This window comes from Anopheles aquasalis, chromosome 2 (assembly GCF_943734665.1).
Source record: "Anopheles aquasalis chromosome 2, idAnoAquaMG_Q_19, whole genome shotgun sequence".
In the NCBI taxonomy this organism is placed as follows: Eukaryota; Metazoa; Arthropoda; class Insecta; order Diptera; family Culicidae; genus Anopheles; species Anopheles aquasalis.
This window is the reverse complement of record NC_064877.1, coordinates 50,935,001-50,952,500: the sequence shown is the minus strand read 5'-3', so window position 1 is coordinate 50,952,500 and position 17,500 is coordinate 50,935,001. Positions and strand designations below refer to the sequence as shown.

Sequence of the window (17,500 nt, the reverse complement as noted above, 5' to 3'; positions counted from 1 at the left end):
GAAGAAACAGGATTCCAACGATATAACATGGAAGACGAGTTTGATTTTGGCAACTTCACCATCAGCCGTACGCATAGATTTCTTAAGACCATAATTTTTTTCACATATTTGTTGTGACTTTATTCCTAAGTTTATTGATTACGTAACAATAGTCAATCTATTGAATTATCAATTGGAGATATGCAGATATTCTTGTATCATTTGGTGTAGTATTTTTTAAGTGTTTCGTAAGCCATGACTAGAATCTAACATAAGCGTAAGATCTGCTCATGGTAGGTTTTTAAAAGAGACAAGTCTTTCTGGTGACTGATTTGCTGTTTTTTTTTTATTGAGGTATTTTAGATCACAATCACAATTACGGTTGACCCTGCCGGTGCCGGTTGCCTTAACACTAGAACTACCGGCATTTATGCTATACCTTTTTCAAGCCGAATTTACAAAATGACCGGTTCATAAAAATAATTCTCGACTCGATTTATAAGAAGTATTCTCTCTATAAAACCATGATGTAATAAAATCATTGCTAGAAAATAAAAATGATTTTAACTGGAATGTTGAATTGAAATGTTCAACCGGTCAAAATAACCGGTCTGGTAGTTCTAGTGTTAATCATAAAACCCAACGAGGCTATCATTATGAGATGCATTCTAGTTTATATTGTGTGGTATTCATGTTCGTTCATATTCTGAAACGTAACTTTAGTTGATATGAAAGAGCGTCTGGCAATATTGGTTTGCCGATTGAAACAATCTCAATAATGACCTGAGTGTCGTAACTAAATTATGCACAATCAACTCTAGGAAGCGGATTTTTCACAGCATCTCTTGCTGGTAGTACCGGTAATATTTTCGCGCCGAAGGTTATGTTTTATATGGTAACATAAAACTGACTCATTATATCTATGAGCTAAGTCGAAAAAAGGTTTCAAAACATCAGTCTGTTGATGAGCGAATAGGGCTCTTTATGAGCTAGCGACCCTTCTACGGTACCGGTAATATGTGAACTGTTTGTGCTCGTTTAAGCCGTTGTGCTAAATGTATTTTTGTACTTTAATTTACAAGATCTCGCACAATCATATGTTTGAAGTAAAATACACTTGTCGCTATTGAACATTTATGTTTCCTCATTTGTTTATGGTCAAAGTTGCTATAGCAGCGTTGATGATCACGTTCTATAGCGGACCATTTTGCGAAAATGCAAGTTGCAAAGCGGATAGAAACGATAAACGACAGCAAAACAAAGTTTTAAATATACAAAATTGGAAGAAGAGCAAAGCCAAATAACAGTTAGAGAAAGGTCTTTGTGTGCCCCTACGTGCACGGATTCGTGATCAAAGCAAAGCGACGGGAAAGGATATAAATATGGAGTTAACTTGATTTCCCCAAGGAGGGCAGCAAGATACCAAGTCTGTCACATATACTCTTTCACTAACCTTTCAAAAGGTGTAGCAAGTGTTGAATATGGAATCATTTTCATTTATTTCGCCTATGTATTTGACTTTGGGCTGTCTTTTACGTTCCAGCTGGAGCAGGATGCTTTAGAAATTCGTCAGCAAACATACGTGTATTCAACGTTACTTAGCAAACTTAACTGTATAAGAAGTAAAAGAGATTTTGTAAATAATCTAAAATTTGTAGATATTCAGTTAAGTGGCATCGACCAAAATGTCACCTATTTTCAATAATATGTGAAAAATGGTGTGTAGCATGTAACGTGGAATGCCACGGCAAATGACAAAATATACGACACGGTGATTTAATTATTGCTTTATTGCCCATTATGCTGGGCAGTGGAAACACATCACACAGAATCCAAGTTTTGTAATATGTTTCCCAAAACCAAGCAATTACACCATTACTTTATACCAATGGCCGTTTGCGAAACGCGGAATTCTATAATGTGTTAAGCGGTGACAGCTAATCTACCAAATCAAGGGTAGTCAGCGTCAGTGAGGCGATAATCGGAAAGGACAATTAAACTGGATGACCCATAATTAAAAGCAACGATTGTGAATCGTTTGTTCGTCAGTGCTTATAACCGTAAATATGGCAATCGACTATTTATACGAAGAAAGGATTTTTATACATATAGTAGTATTTTTGTATTTCTTATTTTTGAAATGGTTGGTTTGATCCTTATCCTAAGTAAAGAATCCTTGCCGTGAGGTCAAATGCTCGCAAGAGCGGTTTACTTCACACTAGACAGTAGCAAAATTGAAACAATCATAAAACACCGAACAAGATGGCAATTATTCACGCACCTCTAGTGTTGTTGTTAAGTGACATTGTTTTAAGTAAACTGAACATCAAAAGCTCCGTATGATCTCCCAACCGTCGGGCGCATTGAATGGTTTCTCCTCTCGCATTATTTACGCATGAGTATGGGCAAAACCGAAGATTTTGGTTTCGACCTTCTGGGTTCCCCGGGTAGTCGTGTAGGGTGGCTACCATAAATTAACACATATTTACAAGCTTGGAGAATGATTTCGGTTCTGGCTACCGCTGCTGAGGATAACCGCTGGAAACTGTGACGAATCAGCGTGTTTATATGTTCTCAATTCACTCTAATTTTTGCAGCAAACAGTCTTCCACCCACAAACGCCCGACTGTCCTCGTTGACACTGAAATATTCCCTCTCTTCGGAATGATTGGAGAATCATGTTTGGTTGTTTACAGCAAGGAAGGAGGGACAAAAGCCAAAATATCCGTCGGGTAGGCAGTCGTTCTACCTACAACCCGAGCCATCCTGCTGTTTCGATATGGTTGCTTTAGTCCGTGGCAGAATGTACCTATCGGCATCCTTTCTAATAAGCTACTCACTCGCCATTCTGATGGCTTCATGGCTGAACGTGTTGTCATAAAACATTGACTTAAGGCAGCGGGTGATTTCAGTTCTACCAAAACCACATTTATTGCTCGTGCTTTTTCGTGGTCATTGTCAGGATCCTTTGTTGTGAATTATATTTTAATCTTTCTATGTACACTTCTTCATCCTTAGCCGAGGTGCGGTTAGCCGTATACAAACAATTTTTTAATGATTAAAGATTAAAGCCTATAACATGAGCCTTTGTTGGTCTCAAACTCGACGCCCGCGGGCCGAATGCATCCCGTCAAAAATTTTGTGCGGCCCGCGACCTCGTCCTCGGAGTATATGGCAGATGTATTTGGTCATTAATTGTATATTCTTTGTCATTTTTTTCAATGCACAAGTTGGAATTGAAGTACACTCTAGTACACTCTAGTATAAACTCAGAGTGTAGAGAGAGTGTCAGAGTGCCTAAAAGATTATGGTGCTTATTCTGTACCAGGCGATTTCGATGGCCTCAGGCGTTCGATGATTCATGCGAATTTCGAAACTTCAACTCGTTGTTTCGAAACGTTTCGAAAACAATAAACAATTCAAAATGACAGTTTGAAGTAAAAAAACTGTGAATTAACTTGATTTTTTCGGTATCAAAAACGACTTAACCTTTGTAATAATAGTATACGATTAGCAGGAAGAAATTATTAATGCAAAATCAGGACGTTATAATCGTTTTTCAGATGCTCGATGCTCGATGTAAACAAAACGCCAGCTGTCGATCACAAAAATGCACTCGACAGTAGGCGATCGTGAACACAAAAATGAACACAAAATGAACCAAATGAATCATCGCCTAGAGGCCATCGTAATCGCAAGTTACAGAATAAGCACCTATGCTTATGTCAAAAAGATTATAGGCCCGCGGAGCTTAAAACGGAGCGTAAAAGCAAGCGTAAACTCAACACCAACATGAAGCGTAACGTTATGAAGAGTTGAATGTTCTTCAATCGCTAATATACAGCAACAACATCGTAAAATATATAAAAAGATGTTCAGAAATCAATTTATCTCGTCGATTTATGTTTTTGTGGCTAAGAACACATGTAATTGAATGTAATAGCATCATGTAATTACAGGTGACGTTTCGGTATAAACGTTTATGCGATTATGCCTGCCACACGAAGCGCAAACTTTTTGGCATTACATTCTGAGTTTACGCTTCGTCTGTCCCTGGCTTCAACATTTCAACATTCACCACATAAAGGCACCCATCCACGGTCATGCTTGCATGACGAACATGCGTGACACTTTTTTTCTCACTATAGAGAATGACAGGTGGCGTCATTAGATTTCTGTTATTCACTCCCCGTTGACACAGTTTATCCCAGTTTATAAGCATTCGTATGCTGATACGACTCATGTCAAGGCGTATCGTATGTAAAGGCGCTCATGTATCTAGGAAATATTGTATGGAGAGCTCCGTCGACGGCTCGATGGCTCCATTTCGACTTTCCTTCAGCTCAAGTATCCCTTGTGCCATCGTTTGTACAACATCCGAGTGACGATCGCGTATTTGTATAAGGGATTTGCAAAATCTGTGTTGAAGGTATGATGTATCGAGAGGGAGAGAAAGAAGTATTCATAAACATTAATTCTGTACTGATAACTAGTCATACTATTGAAAATACTTTTCCAGGTTGCTTTCTGATGGATCGGTTTTCTCGAATACGAGAATCTCTTCGAAGCTTTTCACGTACCAAGCGCTAACCAAACCGACCGATGGCATTCTGAGTAAACTTTCTGGTAATAGTGTGATCTCCTTCATGATGTTGGCCAACCGTACCGGGAGTTCCTTGCGCAGGAATACAAAGGATTTTTTCGGACACGCATTGAGGCCTGTAATAAAAGAACACATTTCGATCATGAACATCGTAAACCAGCAGGTACCGAAACTCATGGAAAATAACTTAAAAAGCAGTCTCGGTAACGAAAGGACGCACGTAAATGTTCTTCATCCTCAAAGAGATAATTATAAATAGTGCAGAAGAAAGAACACTGTTCTTGTCCTTCTTGTTAAAGCTCGTAGTTCCATGGCCGGCATAGTAACAAAGGTGGAATTGAGAGTTTGTGGTTTTCAGTCATCAACAAATGTATAATTTTGTGCAAAAGTGGAAGCATTTCGAATTAATGAACTATTACTGCAAACACATGACGAAGCGATAGATGATTGATTTATCATGATCATATAACAAAACTCTTCCGAACGACGATGGAAACTTACCGAAGTCTATAAATTGCTTTATAGATAAAGGCGAAGGATTGAATTGGGAGTAGAAGTCCAACATCTTATTGATGTTAGAAAATCGTACAGGAAACAGCCTCATTTTGCGGTTCGGCTTCTCTAGTGATCAAGGAGCAAGCACCAGATTCCGAACAGTACTCGTATCAGCTATTAAAGGAACTTTAGCTACTCCAATTTGTCGAAAACTTCTTAAAATCGTTGGTAAACCTTCCAGAGACCGCTGTTTTGTGATTTGTGATGACCTCTGTTGTTAACCCTTGAATGAGCTAGAGTGAAAGGAGGAGCGTAGTTGGCAGCACTGCTACTTTTATATAACTCTGTAAACATTCACGTACCGGCAATCCGGTTTTAATGAGATTTTAAGGATTTTAAGGAAATTCTGAGCGGGATGGATCATGCCAGGAAAGTTAAAGTATTATACAAAACGATTTTACGATTGCACCGAGGTAAGCAATACAAACGATCAACCAGTATCACAATGTTAACGACCGACCACGACAGCAGCGAATTCGAGCTTCTGGAACTCGACTAGAATTCCTTCCTGTTGATGTCTAACAGGGGAGAATTTGTATGGCGCGCGCTCCTGTTAAGCCTTAACAGGAGCCTTAACACAAAGTGTCTACAGGAAACAGGTGAAGTCATCCCGAACAAAATCGCTTGCGACAATTAGAAAACTGAATGTAAAAAACTGACAGTTCGTGCCTATGTTTTGGTTGCGTTGGAGATGCTGTATTCGCGTTGAGATGTAAGAAGTCCGTAAAGAAAGTTCAAGGAACTGCTCGTTTGATCTAAAATTAGGAAATGTATCATTTAAACAGGTAAAAGTACATAATCTGCCTGATAAAACGATTGCACTTTTTCGGATTCAAACGCACGCTGGTTTGGTGATGAAGGTTAACAGCTGACAGTTATTTGACGTTTGGTGCTTTATGTCAAATTGCTATGACTTCACCTGTTTCTTGTAAACACTTTGCCTTAACAGGATAAAATGTTCTGTGTCAACGGGGAGTGAATAACAGAAATCTCATGACGCCACCTGTCATTCTCTATAGTGAGAAAAAAAGTGTCACGCATGTTCGTCATGCAAGCATGACCGTAGATGGACACCTTTAAGAGCCTTGGAACTTTCTGTTTTGTTACAGTGATGATCGATGAAGTATGAGAATTTTTGTCGAAAAGCGCTAAATTTTCAAAAAAATAAGATAAACTAAACGAATTCTGGACTACAACCCTGCTATTTTATTTTCGTTTATTTTCTTGTTCTGTACCGAGCCGCTCGGCGAAATCGCGTTTTTGAAGTTTTTTTTTGGTTATTTCAGCTGATAAGGTGATAAGAGAGATTTAAAGTCGTTTCCCACCTCCCGCCGTCGTTCCCTTTGCACAAGCAGGTCGAGATACTGGAAGGAAACCAACGGAAACCGTACCGGCAAGCATTAAGGATCGCGATTCTGCAAGGATCTGTTGCATTAACGATCGATTTCTCCTTCCAGACGGCAACGGGAACGACCAGGGGGTTCCCAAGTTTATCATTTGCGAAGGCGAAAGGATCCCACGAGCGGCACCGTTACAGGAAAAAATAAGATAAGATAACGGATTGCTACCAAAAGAAACTTGCGAAGGCCCAGAAAGCTGGATTCAAGAGCCGTACTGGGATAAATCCTCATTGAAGCCACAGAGAACATGTCGCTTAAATTCAGCTGTATCGTTGCGATTTGCGAAAATCGAGGCATCGGAATCAAGGGAGATCTTCCTTGGCGACTCAAGTGGGTTTTTCTGAATATGGTTTATTGGTTTATTCTTAATGTAAGCTTGTTCCAATTTCAGAAACGAGCTTAAGTATTTTTCCTCCACAACTAAGAAAGTGCGAGATAATGGCAAACGAAATGCCGTAATCATGGGTCGCAAAACGTACTTTGGAGTTCCAGAAAGCAAACGACCGCTGCCCGAACGATTGAACATCGTCCTTACGCGTAATGCAGCGGAACATTCTTTCCCACCGGAGGTGCTCGTCTGCGGCAGCCTTGAAGAAGCCTTGCACAAATTAGATACCACTCAGCACGGAGAAAACATAGAAAATGTATGGATCGTTGGCGGGAATAGTGTTTACAAGGAAGCGATGGAATCCGCCCGTTGCCACCGTGTTTATCTTACAGAAATCAAGAAGCATTTCGAATGTGACGCTTTTTTCCCACCAATTCCTGCATCCTTTGCGCTTGTAGCTAATGATTCGGACGTTCCTAGTGAAGAACAAGAGGAAAATGAAATCCGTTACGTGTATAAAACTTATGAAAAGCAGCACAAGCTTCGATGATCATACTAGGTGCGCTGTAAAAGGCGATCAGTGCTTTTTGGCTTCTTTCAAAAGTTCGTACAACTGCGATATCTGTTCGTCACGAAAATGCTCCAACTGGTTCTCTGTTAAATGTTCACCAATCATTCCAATAGGTTGCGGTTTTCCTCTCAATCCTAACTGTTCCGCTAGACTTAATGCATAGCCCTAATAAAATTTAGAATCCATTTATATTCCGCGAAATCCTCTCTTTCTCATTCCAACTAAAGGTACTTACCGCCCATTCTCTGGTGAAGTTTTGGCTTTCGACAGGAGAACAATTTTTGTGTCTTTTAAACTCGTCCTTGACATAATTATTTCCCATCTCCTGCAAAGCTGCTGGGAGTCCTGTCGTGGTCGGTCGTTAACATTGTGATACTGGTTGATCGTTTGTATTGCTTACCTCGGTGCAATCGTAAAATCGTTTTGTATAATACTTTAACTTTCCTGGCATGATCCATCCCGCTCAGAATTTCCTTAAAATCCTTAAAATCTCATTAAAACCGGATTGCCGGTACGTGAATGTTTACAGAGTTATATAAAAGTAGCAGTGCTGCCAACTACGCTCCTCCTTTCACTCTAGCTCATTCAAGGGTTAACAACAGAGGTCATCACAAATCACAAAACAGCGGTCTCTGGAAGGTTTACCAACGATTTTAAGAAGTTTTCGACAAATTGGAGTAGCTAAAGTTCCTTTAATAGCTGATACGAGTACTGTTCGGAATCTGGTGCTTGCTCCTTGATCACCAGAGAAGCCGAACCGCAAAATGAGGCTGTTTCCTGTACGATTTTCTAACATCAATAAGATGTTGGACTTCTACTCCCAATTCAATCCTTCGCCTTTATCTATAAAGCAATTTATAGACTTCGGTAAGTTTCCATCGTCGTTCGGAAGAGTTTTGTTATATGATCATGATAAATCAATCATCTATCGCTTCGTCATGTGTTTGCAGTAATAGTTCATTAATTCGAAATGCTTCCACTTTTGCACAAAATTATACATTTGTTGATGACTGAAAACCACAAATTCTCAATTCCACCTTTGTTGCTATGCCGGCCATGGAACTACGAGCTTTAACAAGAAGGACAAGAACAGTGTTCTTTCTTCTGCACTATTTATAATTATCTCTTTGAGGATGAAGAACATTTACGTGCGTCCTTTCGTTACCGAGACTGCTTTTTAAGTTATTTTCCATGAGTTTCGGTACCTGCTGGTTTACGATGTTCATGATCGAAATGTGTTCTTTTATTACAGGCCTCAATGCGTGTCCGAAAAAATCCTTTGTATTCCTGCGCAAGGAACTCCCGGTACGGTTGGCCAACATCATGAAGGAGATCACACTATTACCAGAAAGTTTACTCAGAATGCCATCGGTCGGTTTGGTTAGCGCTTGGTACGTGAAAAGCTTCGAAGAGATTCTCGTATTCGAGAAAACCGATCCATCAGAAAGCAACCTGGAAAAGTATTTTCAATAGTATGACTAGTTATCAGTACAGAATTAATGTTTATGAATACTTCTTTCTCTCCCTCTCGATACATCATACCTTCAACACAGATTTTGCAAATCCCTTATACAAATACGCGATCGTCACTCGGATGTTGTACAAACGATGGCACAAGGGATACTTGAGCTGAAGGAAAGTCGAAATGGAGCCATCGAGCCGTCGACGGAGCTCTCCATACAATATTTCCTAGATCGCCTTTACATGAGTCGTATCAGCATACGAATGCTTATAAACCAACATAGTAAACGGCTTGTTTATTTCGTGCTTTCCATTCTTCCTTGTGCTACAAATAGTATTTAATTTTAATTTCTTCATTTTAGCAATACTCTTTGGAGACATCCCGCAAACTGGACGACATATCGGAAGCATAGATCCGTTATGTGATCCTCACATGGTCGTCAGAGACGCATACGATAATGCACGTTTTTTGTGTGATCAATATTATCTTGCTAGTCCAGAGCTGGAAGTAATAGAGCACAATGGTAAGATCGGTTGTCTAGCCTTACATTCTAAAACTAAAGATTGTTTGTTCATTCGCTTTCGATTTGTTTCATGGTATGATTTCTTTTCATTTAGAAATCGATAAAGGAAATCCCATCAAGATTGTATATGTCCCCTCCCATCTGTATCACATGCTGTTTGAATTGTTCAAAAATTCAATGCGTGCCGTGATGGAACACCATGGGACGGAGAATGATGTGCCACCGATTAAGGTAACCATAGTAAAAGGAAAGGAAGACATTTGTGTTAAAATGTCTGATCAAGGAGGAGGCATACCCCGATCACAGGTCGACCAATTGTTTAAGTACATGTACAGCACCGCACCGCAGCCACCTAAATCAAAAACCGATTTACCGCTGGTTCCGTTGGCAGGTATGAAGCTAGGTCGAACAACATGAGTAAACCCAAGTTGACGCAATTTAATCCCTTCTTGTTGTTCTCTGTAGGTTATGGCTACGGTTTACCGATATCAAGATTGTACGCCCGTTATTTCCACGGTGATTTGGTTCTGTTTTCTTGCGAAGGATATGGTTCGGATGCAATAATTTATCTCAAAGTATGACAGTGTGATCGCTTGCTTTTGCTTTCCAAACATTAATCTTTTTTCTCTCTTCCTGATGCTGCTCAAACAGGCGTTTTCAGACGAAGCAAACGAATTACTGCCGATTTTTAACAAAACAAGTACGCGTTTCTACAAAGCTACTGTGCCGACCGGAGACTGGTCAAATCAGGTAAAGGGTAAAAAGATTAAGCCTATTGTAATTTAATAGGTATGATAACACACCGAGATGTTGATTATTTTAACGACAACTATTGACTAAATTTAATACGCTATCTACAAGTAAGACAAAACAAGAAGCATGAGGACCGATTTACTCTACCAAAAACGATCCCGACTCGATAAGCTCAATAAGGAGACACATCAAACACTTGTGCAAGGTTAACACTTCATTGCATGGTTATCGTCGGGGTTCGTTTTGACATCGAATGAATTCCACTTTTATATTTTTTTCAAATTCTTGTATGTACAGGGGAAAAACTTCACCAACAGATTGTTGTAGCCGTTATTTACGATATCTTCCAGCTGTACCGTACAGCGGGAAAGGCTACTTTCCGGTCCATTCTACCTGCGGCCTGCTAGCCCTACTTTATGTTCTTCTTGAGCGTCGATTTACGATATTATGATTTGAAAAAATATGTTACTTATTTTTGTTTTCTCTATTCGTATAAGCGTTGTGTTAATTCGTTCGTTGTTTGCGCTAAGATATAATCTGGTTTTTAAATACATGCGTTGTTGTTTATAAATAAAAACGATTGATTTGTTTTATTTTCTAATGCGTCCCCACGCGGAAAATCGTTCTATTATATTTTCCACCAATTTATCAAGATAGCAAAATATAAGATTGGGTGCATCTTGAGAAGAGCAGAGCCAGACAAAACGTAATATGCTGAGTCAGGGATAGGACTTAACACGATTGCAATACCATGAAATAATTGATTTGCTCACATCACAATTTTATCACGTTATCTTTACAGAATTCAGACATGAACTCCAAGCAAATGAATGCTCAAACGCGGCGTACTGGTTCTCTCGGGACGAATATATCTTGATCTTCAGAGGACAATGAGCATGAAACAGAAACATTTAAAGAATCGTGATGGATTCGAAGAGCTTTATATAGAAAACAGAGGCTATTAGCGTAATAGTTGCGGTATTTTAGTTGGACTTTATGTAAGGTGAGAAAGGTTCAATTGGCTTAATGAAAACCAAATAAATCGTCAAAGTCAACAGTTTATTGTTAGCGTCAATTATCAACTCTACAAGCATCACGACAACACAAAATTCAATTGGAACATGCTTGTAATAATGGACAGAAAATGAATAGCTAGGTACTGCCTAGTTTAATAGTTTTAACTTTAAAAAAATGAAACCGATTTAATGAAGATTTTTTTTTTATTTCAATTTTTCCTTAAATTCGGACATAGCAGTTATTTTCGGTGCTTGTAAATGTAACAATACCAGGGTATCCGATTATCCTACAATGTTTGCCTATATTTACTGTACAACTGTTTCTTGGAAAAGTAGTATTTTACCATTTGGTGGACCAAGAACATAAGCTTAGCAAAAATCGGTATTCCATACTTAAGAATATTGTTATTACAACCAGTTTTACATGACTGTTGAGTTCGTGTTTTACGTTGCGATCCGTCCAACAAAAATTCTCCGTACTAGGGAAGCATCCGACAGCACCCCATTTCAGCCATATAGAAATATCTTCGCAACTCTCTCTATCCTTCCACCTCTAATCCATCGCTAAATGTTTCTCATTCAACTCATGCGCATTTTTCTATTCTGCATTTCTCTCTTTAACAAGTGCCTACACTCCGTCGCACGTGAACATATTTAGTCATTCAATGAAGACGTTTCATACATAGAATCATGCGAGAAATTGATTCCATTATTCGCAATCAGGAGTTCCGAGCATACTATTTCTGTTGACGGTGTTATGCTGGTAAAAGGAAAAAAGGAGCTAACGGATAAGGTGGCTTCCGTTGCAGCATCAGGATCGCGTGTCTGCACAACCATCGATGATAGTATCTGTTCTAAGGCATCCATTCGTTCATCACCTGTCTCATAAGGCTCATGGTTACCAAGCGTTCGACGTAGTTTCCGAATATTGTTTAGTAGTATGTGATTCAGCAGCTGACTCTGCGCAATACCACCATATTGAATTTCGACATGAGGCATCCATCTAAAATAACACTGTTGCCAAAGTTCTATATCACGTAGAAAGTATCGCGGTTGCAAATGTTCTTTGTCGATATTCTGTTAAAGAAAAACATTAGCTATTATCATAAATCAATAATATCTGGACTATTGAGATAAGTGCTCAACAGCATTTGACCCTTAGGTAAAAAAAAACATCTTCACCAAAGCAAACTTACATTGACCAACGTTTCTGGATGGTAGAGCGGATTTGTGAACAGAGCCAAGTCTTTGCCTTCAAATTGCTTTGCCCAATCCCAAACGGGACGCAGGATGATGTGATCAGCGTGTACAGCGTTATAGCGTTCTGTTTCAGAATTGAACTGAAACGTATCAAATATTGGCAGAAATAGTGAGTCCCACAAGGTGGTAAGAAATGTTTCAGAAAACTCAAATGCCTTCGGAAATTGCTGCAACAACTGCCACACGCAATCAAGGAATAACAAGAAAATTGGACTGCGTTCTGTAGATTTTACCGTGGCCACATGCCCGATTCGATCGCTGAACGGATGACCCAGGGTTATCCATTCTTTTTGTATAAGATTTTGGAAGCCTTGTAACGTGCGGTAGCTTTTATCTAGTAGCAACTGCACCAAGCTCGATATTACTCCGCACATGTCGCGCCCATTTATTTCCTGCAACACCACTGTTTGACCATCAAGCAGCATCTTCGCTGCCAGATCGGAATGTTTCAGACACAACGAAACGTAAAAAAGCCAGTAGCTTTTTTCGACCATCGAATAGAACCGTCCATCCTGGGCCTGAAAGAGGAGGTAAAGGTCAGGTATCAGACCTCGAAAGGATCACATATTACCGATGCTTTTAACTTTGATTTACCATAAACTGTTGATCGTTATCAGGAGTACAGAGATCACGCAATTTAATATAACTAAGGTTGACGTCCTGTATGCTGGGGAGAATTTTGTACAGCTCGAGTAATCGGGGTTGTCTTTTCTGAGGATCGCAACGACGTACATGCTCGAGCAGGATATTCTCGACGGTGGTGTTTGTAATATCCGGATTAAGTTCAGCAAGCCGTACCAATGCAGCATCGTGATAACCCCAAACCTTTGGATATTACATCGATATTTAGCAATCCAATGCCTAGAACATTAAAGCTCAGTCACTTTGACATACCCAAATGGCTGAACGATCATTCCGAAAGCTTTTAGAAATATTGTTGTAATCCATATCGCTCAGATGCTTAGGCACAACAAAATGCATCGGAAGGGAGCTATCGGATATCCTGCAGTCTTTGGAATACACGCGCCAACCGGCGGTAGCATTACACCTTTCCAACTCCTGAAGCCAATCCGATTTCTTACGAAACATTTTCGTAGCGTTGGATGTAGTTCCGTTGCATGAATTATCCCTGTGTACGATAAGATGCAAAAGCGTGTAATCATGTGTAATTTATGCACAGCCAAAAGACACCAAAGCACATACTTGAATTGATACAAAAACAGTAGATTATGTCTCGCTGGATAGGCAAATTTGACCAGGGCATCAGCAATATACTTTCCTTTACCAACATCCGACAGTTGAAAGCCGAACGTAAATGTTTTAAAATTCTATGGTCAACAAAAAGAATCCCAACCATGAAAACCATGTCTCAACGTGAGAGAATCATTTCTCCAATAATCCTGACACAAACCTTGCAGATAATCCTTATTTTGTCGATTTTGTTGCTATTTTTAACTTGTGGGCAAATCAGCTTCTTTTTCTTATCGACGACCTGATATATCCGATCAATGTTGGATAGAGAAACGTCCGACGAACCAAGGAAGCGATTGCTTTGAAAAGGATGCTGAAACAACACCAAATTACATTCAAAGAGGACCAACACTACTATACAACAGTAGCTTGCCTGATCGTCGGCTATATCAACAAATACGAACGATAGCCGGAAATTGGTAATCATTAGGATGCCTTTTCGTTCCGACAGCACCTTTCCGTCCTTGACGAATGAAGCTGTGTACATGCAAACATGATTTGCTCGGGCAGCTTCAATTTCTCCTGCAAAAAATCGTCAAACTTGGATATAGAATGGCGCATCAGGTCCTCAAATCGAACCGCTAGCTCATCTTACCAGATAACAGCTTTGGTTTGTAGTCCTCTGTTAGGAATTTGTCGTCGTTGACCTGAAATCCATGGTACGGTCCATCCCTGTTGTTGTTAATCAATTCGTAGAATGCCGTGGGAATCACGTACCTGCTGAATGTAGCTCGTAAAGTTATGTTTCGTTTTGGTGCGTCCTTCCGACATCATGTGCAAGGTATGTTGTTTTCCGCGTTAATTAGCCTCCCCCGAGAGTCCTCCGTGGTTTTCCAGCAGAAAATCGAGAGTTTTTCTCGTGAATTCCCTGTTCAGCTATTTACTCTCTGACTGATCCGATGTGTTTGTTGGAGTTGCGGCTCTTTACGATGTCATATTGAATTTCCTATTTGACAGATAATGCCGGATGTTTTCCAAACCGGTAGCGTAGGTTTGTAGGAAAAATGGTTTTATCAGGCATAGAATCTGGTTTTACGCGTTTTAGATCAAACGAGCGGCCCACGGGTAGAGCAGGTAGATTTTTGAACAATTATTATGCATCATCGGGAAAAACTTAAACTTTGCTCATTGGTTTCATACTTCCCTAACTGCCAAATTTCATTGCGAGGTAATTCATTCTGTCTGACCTCACCCTTGGGACCTTGGGACAGTGACTTCACCTGATTATTTAAACACCTGCGTGTCGCCAAAATATTGCTGCCTTGTTGGCTTCCAAATCTGGAGGAAAAGATTCCAGAACCCGGAGTCCTAGATATTTAGCATTCAAGCATAAGTGTTCGGGGCCGTGCCTGTTAGCTAAGCTATAAAGTACGCGATAGCTGATTAACAAGCGATATGGAATCCAATAATTTGGGAGGAAGTAACAAAACCACAGAGTATGAATCAATCATAAGTTCGCAAAAGGAGCAATTGAATCGCTACGAAAGCCGACTGAAGGGTATGTTACTATCCACTAGTGTCCACTAGTGGGGGCTATTGACTAACTCTTTCTTGTTGCTTTATCTCTGAGCAGACATCATCATTGCCTACAAGGGTTTAGCGAAAGAGAAGGCTGCTTTAGAAGCCGCTATGCAGACATTCCAAAAACCATTGTTGCAAAATACAAATGAAAAAAGTACCAACGCATCCACACCGTCTACCGAAAAAGCCACAGGGACATCAAGGCAGATGCAGACACTTTTTATGAATATAGCAACTCTTACCGAAGAGCGCAACCGGATCGAAGATAGTTTAAAACAAGAACGCAATCAACTACGACAGGAACTTGTCTCTAAAAATGAAACTATTCAAGAACTCACAGAACGCGTTACTGCCTTGGAAAAGCACGGAAAATTTGGCCTGCCTGCTAGCAATACTGCTAATGATCAGCTTAATTGTGAGATGAACAATGAGAGCCAGCTTCTTACTATACGAGAACTTAAAAAGATGCTTGTCGATGAACGAAATTTGAACGAAAAGTTGGAAATGCAGCTTAGTGATTTAAAAACTCAGATGCTCCTAATAATGCCAGAGCGCCTGCCTCCCGGTACCAACCGCAACGCTAGAGTCTTAAATCCACCAGTAATGGATAGCGTCCAGCCTAATGAGAAGAGCAGTGCTAGTTTAAAAGAATCTCTTCAGGGGTTACAGCTGGAAATGATCCATCTAAAACAACAATATGAACGTACGGTAGCCGACGAGAAGATGCGCGTTTGTGTAGCAGAAGAACGAAGTAAGCGATTGGCAGAAGTTCACGAGGAGCGTGTTGTGAACCTTGAGGCACGTATTTCAGAACTGAGCGCACTCATCGGTAAATACGATCTTTTGAGAGAACGAGATAAAAGAAATATTATCAACCTCAAAGAAACAATAGCACTGCTGAAAAAAAATGTTGAAACAGAAGCGATCGTGTGTTTACCAGCCCATCTCGAATCGCCAATGGCTGGCCAAGGATGCCAACTTGAGAAACCAGAACGACTCGAAGTGCACGAACCAGAACATGAACAGTTAGCATCGAAATTGTTTTTAGAAGCAAATAATGAAAAGAAGCTAGACGGTTTCCATGATATTTCTAATGAGCTGGAATGTTACAAGCGCCGATACGACCAGTGCATTAATGAGAATCGAAGGCTTCGCGAAGAGTTGCTGCTGAGTCAGGAACTGGTTACTCAATTAAAACAGAAACTCACCAAAATGAAACTTTCAACAGAGCAATTAGAAGCTGACTTTGAATGTAAACTGTCTGAATATGCAATTATGCAGAAAAGAGAAACATCACAGCACAATGAGAAGATTAATAATTTGCAAGTATCGTTCGAGCGTCAGATTGGAAATCTGCAAGATACATTACAGAAGCAACGTGAACGCTCGCTGGCGGTAATGGAGGAAAAGGAAGAAGAAATTAAAGCCCTACGTACCTCAATGGAAATTCTGTCTCTTTCAACCGCCACATTGCGTCAGCAAGAACAAAATTATATTTTGCATCGTGAAGGTTTCAATGGCACCCACGCAATTACTGCATTCAGTGAGTCAAATTCAACTCTCGGCCTAGGGTCTTCGTACGATTCTACGACAGAAGAACAACATTTACTTCATTATGTCCAGGAAATAGCTCGAAAAAATTTGGAAATCAGTGCAATGCGCACTTCCAAAAACACAATCGAAAGCACTCTTCGTCAAACATTACAGGAAAAAGTATTTGTGGAAGAAAATTTGAAAGATGAGATAGCCCGATTGGAAAAAGAGATTGAGCGCTTGCGGAGCAATACTAACCAAGAGGGTTCAAATTTGGAATATTTAAAAAATGTAATTCTTAGTTTTCTTCTAACGCGCAATTGCGACAGTAGAAAGCATATGACGAACGCAATTGCTGCAGTTTTGAAATTTGATGAAAGTGAAATTCAAGCAATTAACGATGTAAAGATATGATATTTTATGTTTAATTTATTTTATCAGTTGGTTAAAAACAGTTATTTACAAAAGAAATAAAAAATAGTGCTTGTTTAAGAGGACTACAATGAATAGCTATTACTATTATGTAATGAGTTGCCAACGGAATGCACCAATGAGATACACACTACCAAAGAAAACAAACGATCTGGGCAACTGTTCAAAACTTGGAATATATTTTTTGGTTTAAAGATGTTTGTATAAACTTTTGTATCAAAATACAAACTGTTTCTACCATAACGCAATGTACATAACATTAAGCTGACAGGTTACATTTTTTGTTGCATAAAATTGGTTTACGTACTCCAAA

The 17,500-nt window shown here is 39.7% G+C and overlaps 7 protein-coding genes across 11 annotated transcripts in view; 3 read left to right on the top strand and 4 right to left on the bottom strand.

The window, feature by feature from the left end:
- Positions 1-4,035: 4,035 nt before the first annotated feature.
- On the bottom strand, positions 4,036-5,577 carry LOC126569336 (pyruvate dehydrogenase (acetyl-transferring) kinase, mitochondrial-like). The gene is made up of 4 exons (XM_050226346.1): positions 5,440-5,577; positions 5,084-5,370; positions 4,491-4,698; positions 4,036-4,397 (listed from the first exon to the last, which is right to left on the bottom strand). The coding sequence occupies exons 2-4, from the start codon at positions 5,184-5,186 to the stop codon at positions 4,250-4,252; spliced, it is 459 nt and encodes a 152-aa protein (XP_050082303.1). The 5' UTR covers positions 5,187-5,370; positions 5,440-5,577; the 3' UTR covers positions 4,036-4,249.
- Positions 5,578-6,599: 1,022 nt separating this feature from the next.
- Positions 6,600-7,625, top strand: LOC126569784 (dihydrofolate reductase). Its single transcript, XM_050227123.1, has 2 exons — positions 6,600-6,867; positions 6,929-7,625. Exons 1-2 carry the CDS (start codon positions 6,785-6,787, stop codon positions 7,413-7,415), a joined length of 570 nt encoding a protein of 189 aa, XP_050083080.1. The 5' UTR covers positions 6,600-6,784; the 3' UTR covers positions 7,416-7,625.
- LOC126569785 (succinate dehydrogenase assembly factor 3, mitochondrial) lies at positions 6,869-7,970 on the bottom strand. 2 transcript variants are annotated; one of them, XM_050227126.1, is made up of 3 exons: positions 7,837-7,970; positions 7,672-7,781; positions 6,869-7,341 (listed from the first exon to the last, which is right to left on the bottom strand). In XM_050227126.1, the coding sequence occupies exons 1-3, from the start codon at positions 7,892-7,894 to the stop codon at positions 7,324-7,326; spliced, it is 186 nt and encodes a 61-aa protein (XP_050083083.1). In that variant the 5' UTR covers positions 7,895-7,970; the 3' UTR covers positions 6,869-7,323. The 2 variants fall into 2 exon arrangements, with proteins under 2 accessions (XP_050083083.1, XP_050083081.1); XM_050227124.1 differs by lacking the exon at positions 6,869-7,341 and adding an exon at positions 7,443-7,601.
- On the top strand, positions 7,815-11,229 carry LOC126569782 (pyruvate dehydrogenase (acetyl-transferring) kinase, mitochondrial). Of its 2 annotated transcripts, none has more exons than XM_050227121.1 (9): positions 7,815-7,947; positions 8,017-8,303; positions 8,689-8,896; positions 8,990-9,180; positions 9,260-9,421; positions 9,516-9,812; positions 9,887-9,996; positions 10,073-10,171; positions 10,977-11,229. In XM_050227121.1, the coding sequence occupies exons 2-9, from the start codon at positions 8,201-8,203 to the stop codon at positions 11,049-11,051; spliced, it is 1,245 nt and encodes a 414-aa protein (XP_050083078.1). In that variant the 5' UTR covers positions 7,815-7,947; positions 8,017-8,200; the 3' UTR covers positions 11,052-11,229. The 2 variants fall into 2 exon arrangements, with proteins under 2 accessions (XP_050083078.1, XP_050083079.1); XM_050227122.1 differs by lacking the exon at positions 10,977-11,229 and adding an exon at positions 10,472-10,947.
- Positions 11,230-11,375: 146 nt separating this feature from the next.
- Positions 11,376-14,594, bottom strand: LOC126569778 (myotubularin-related protein 10-B). 2 transcript variants are annotated; one of them, XM_050227112.1, is made up of 9 exons: positions 14,419-14,594; positions 14,297-14,348; positions 14,075-14,223; positions 13,862-14,014; positions 13,654-13,778; positions 13,345-13,579; positions 13,045-13,275; positions 12,387-12,968; positions 11,376-12,267 (listed from the first exon to the last, which is right to left on the bottom strand). In XM_050227112.1, exons 1-9 carry the CDS (start codon positions 14,473-14,475, stop codon positions 11,845-11,847), a joined length of 2,007 nt encoding a protein of 668 aa, XP_050083069.1. In that variant the 5' UTR covers positions 14,476-14,594; the 3' UTR covers positions 11,376-11,844. The 2 variants fall into 2 exon arrangements, with proteins under 2 accessions (XP_050083069.1, XP_050083068.1); XM_050227111.1 differs by having other exon boundaries at positions 13,862-14,223.
- Positions 14,595-14,853: 259 nt separating this feature from the next.
- Positions 14,854-17,252, top strand: LOC126569779 (GRIP and coiled-coil domain-containing protein 1). Its single transcript, XM_050227113.1, has 2 exons — positions 14,854-15,199; positions 15,275-17,252. The coding sequence occupies exons 1-2, from the start codon at positions 15,097-15,099 to the stop codon at positions 17,167-17,169; spliced, it is 1,998 nt and encodes a 665-aa protein (XP_050083070.1). The 5' UTR covers positions 14,854-15,096; the 3' UTR covers positions 17,170-17,252.
- An 87-nt stretch (positions 17,253-17,339) lies between these two features.
- LOC126569777 (protein vav) overlaps positions 17,340-17,500 on the bottom strand; it is a 5,112-nt gene continuing 4,951 nt past the window's right edge. For both annotated transcript variants that reach the window (XM_050227109.1, XM_050227110.1), the window contains one exon: positions 17,340-17,500. This exon is cut by the window's right edge and continues 275 nt beyond it. The gene's annotated coding sequence lies outside the window, so the exon portion shown is untranslated.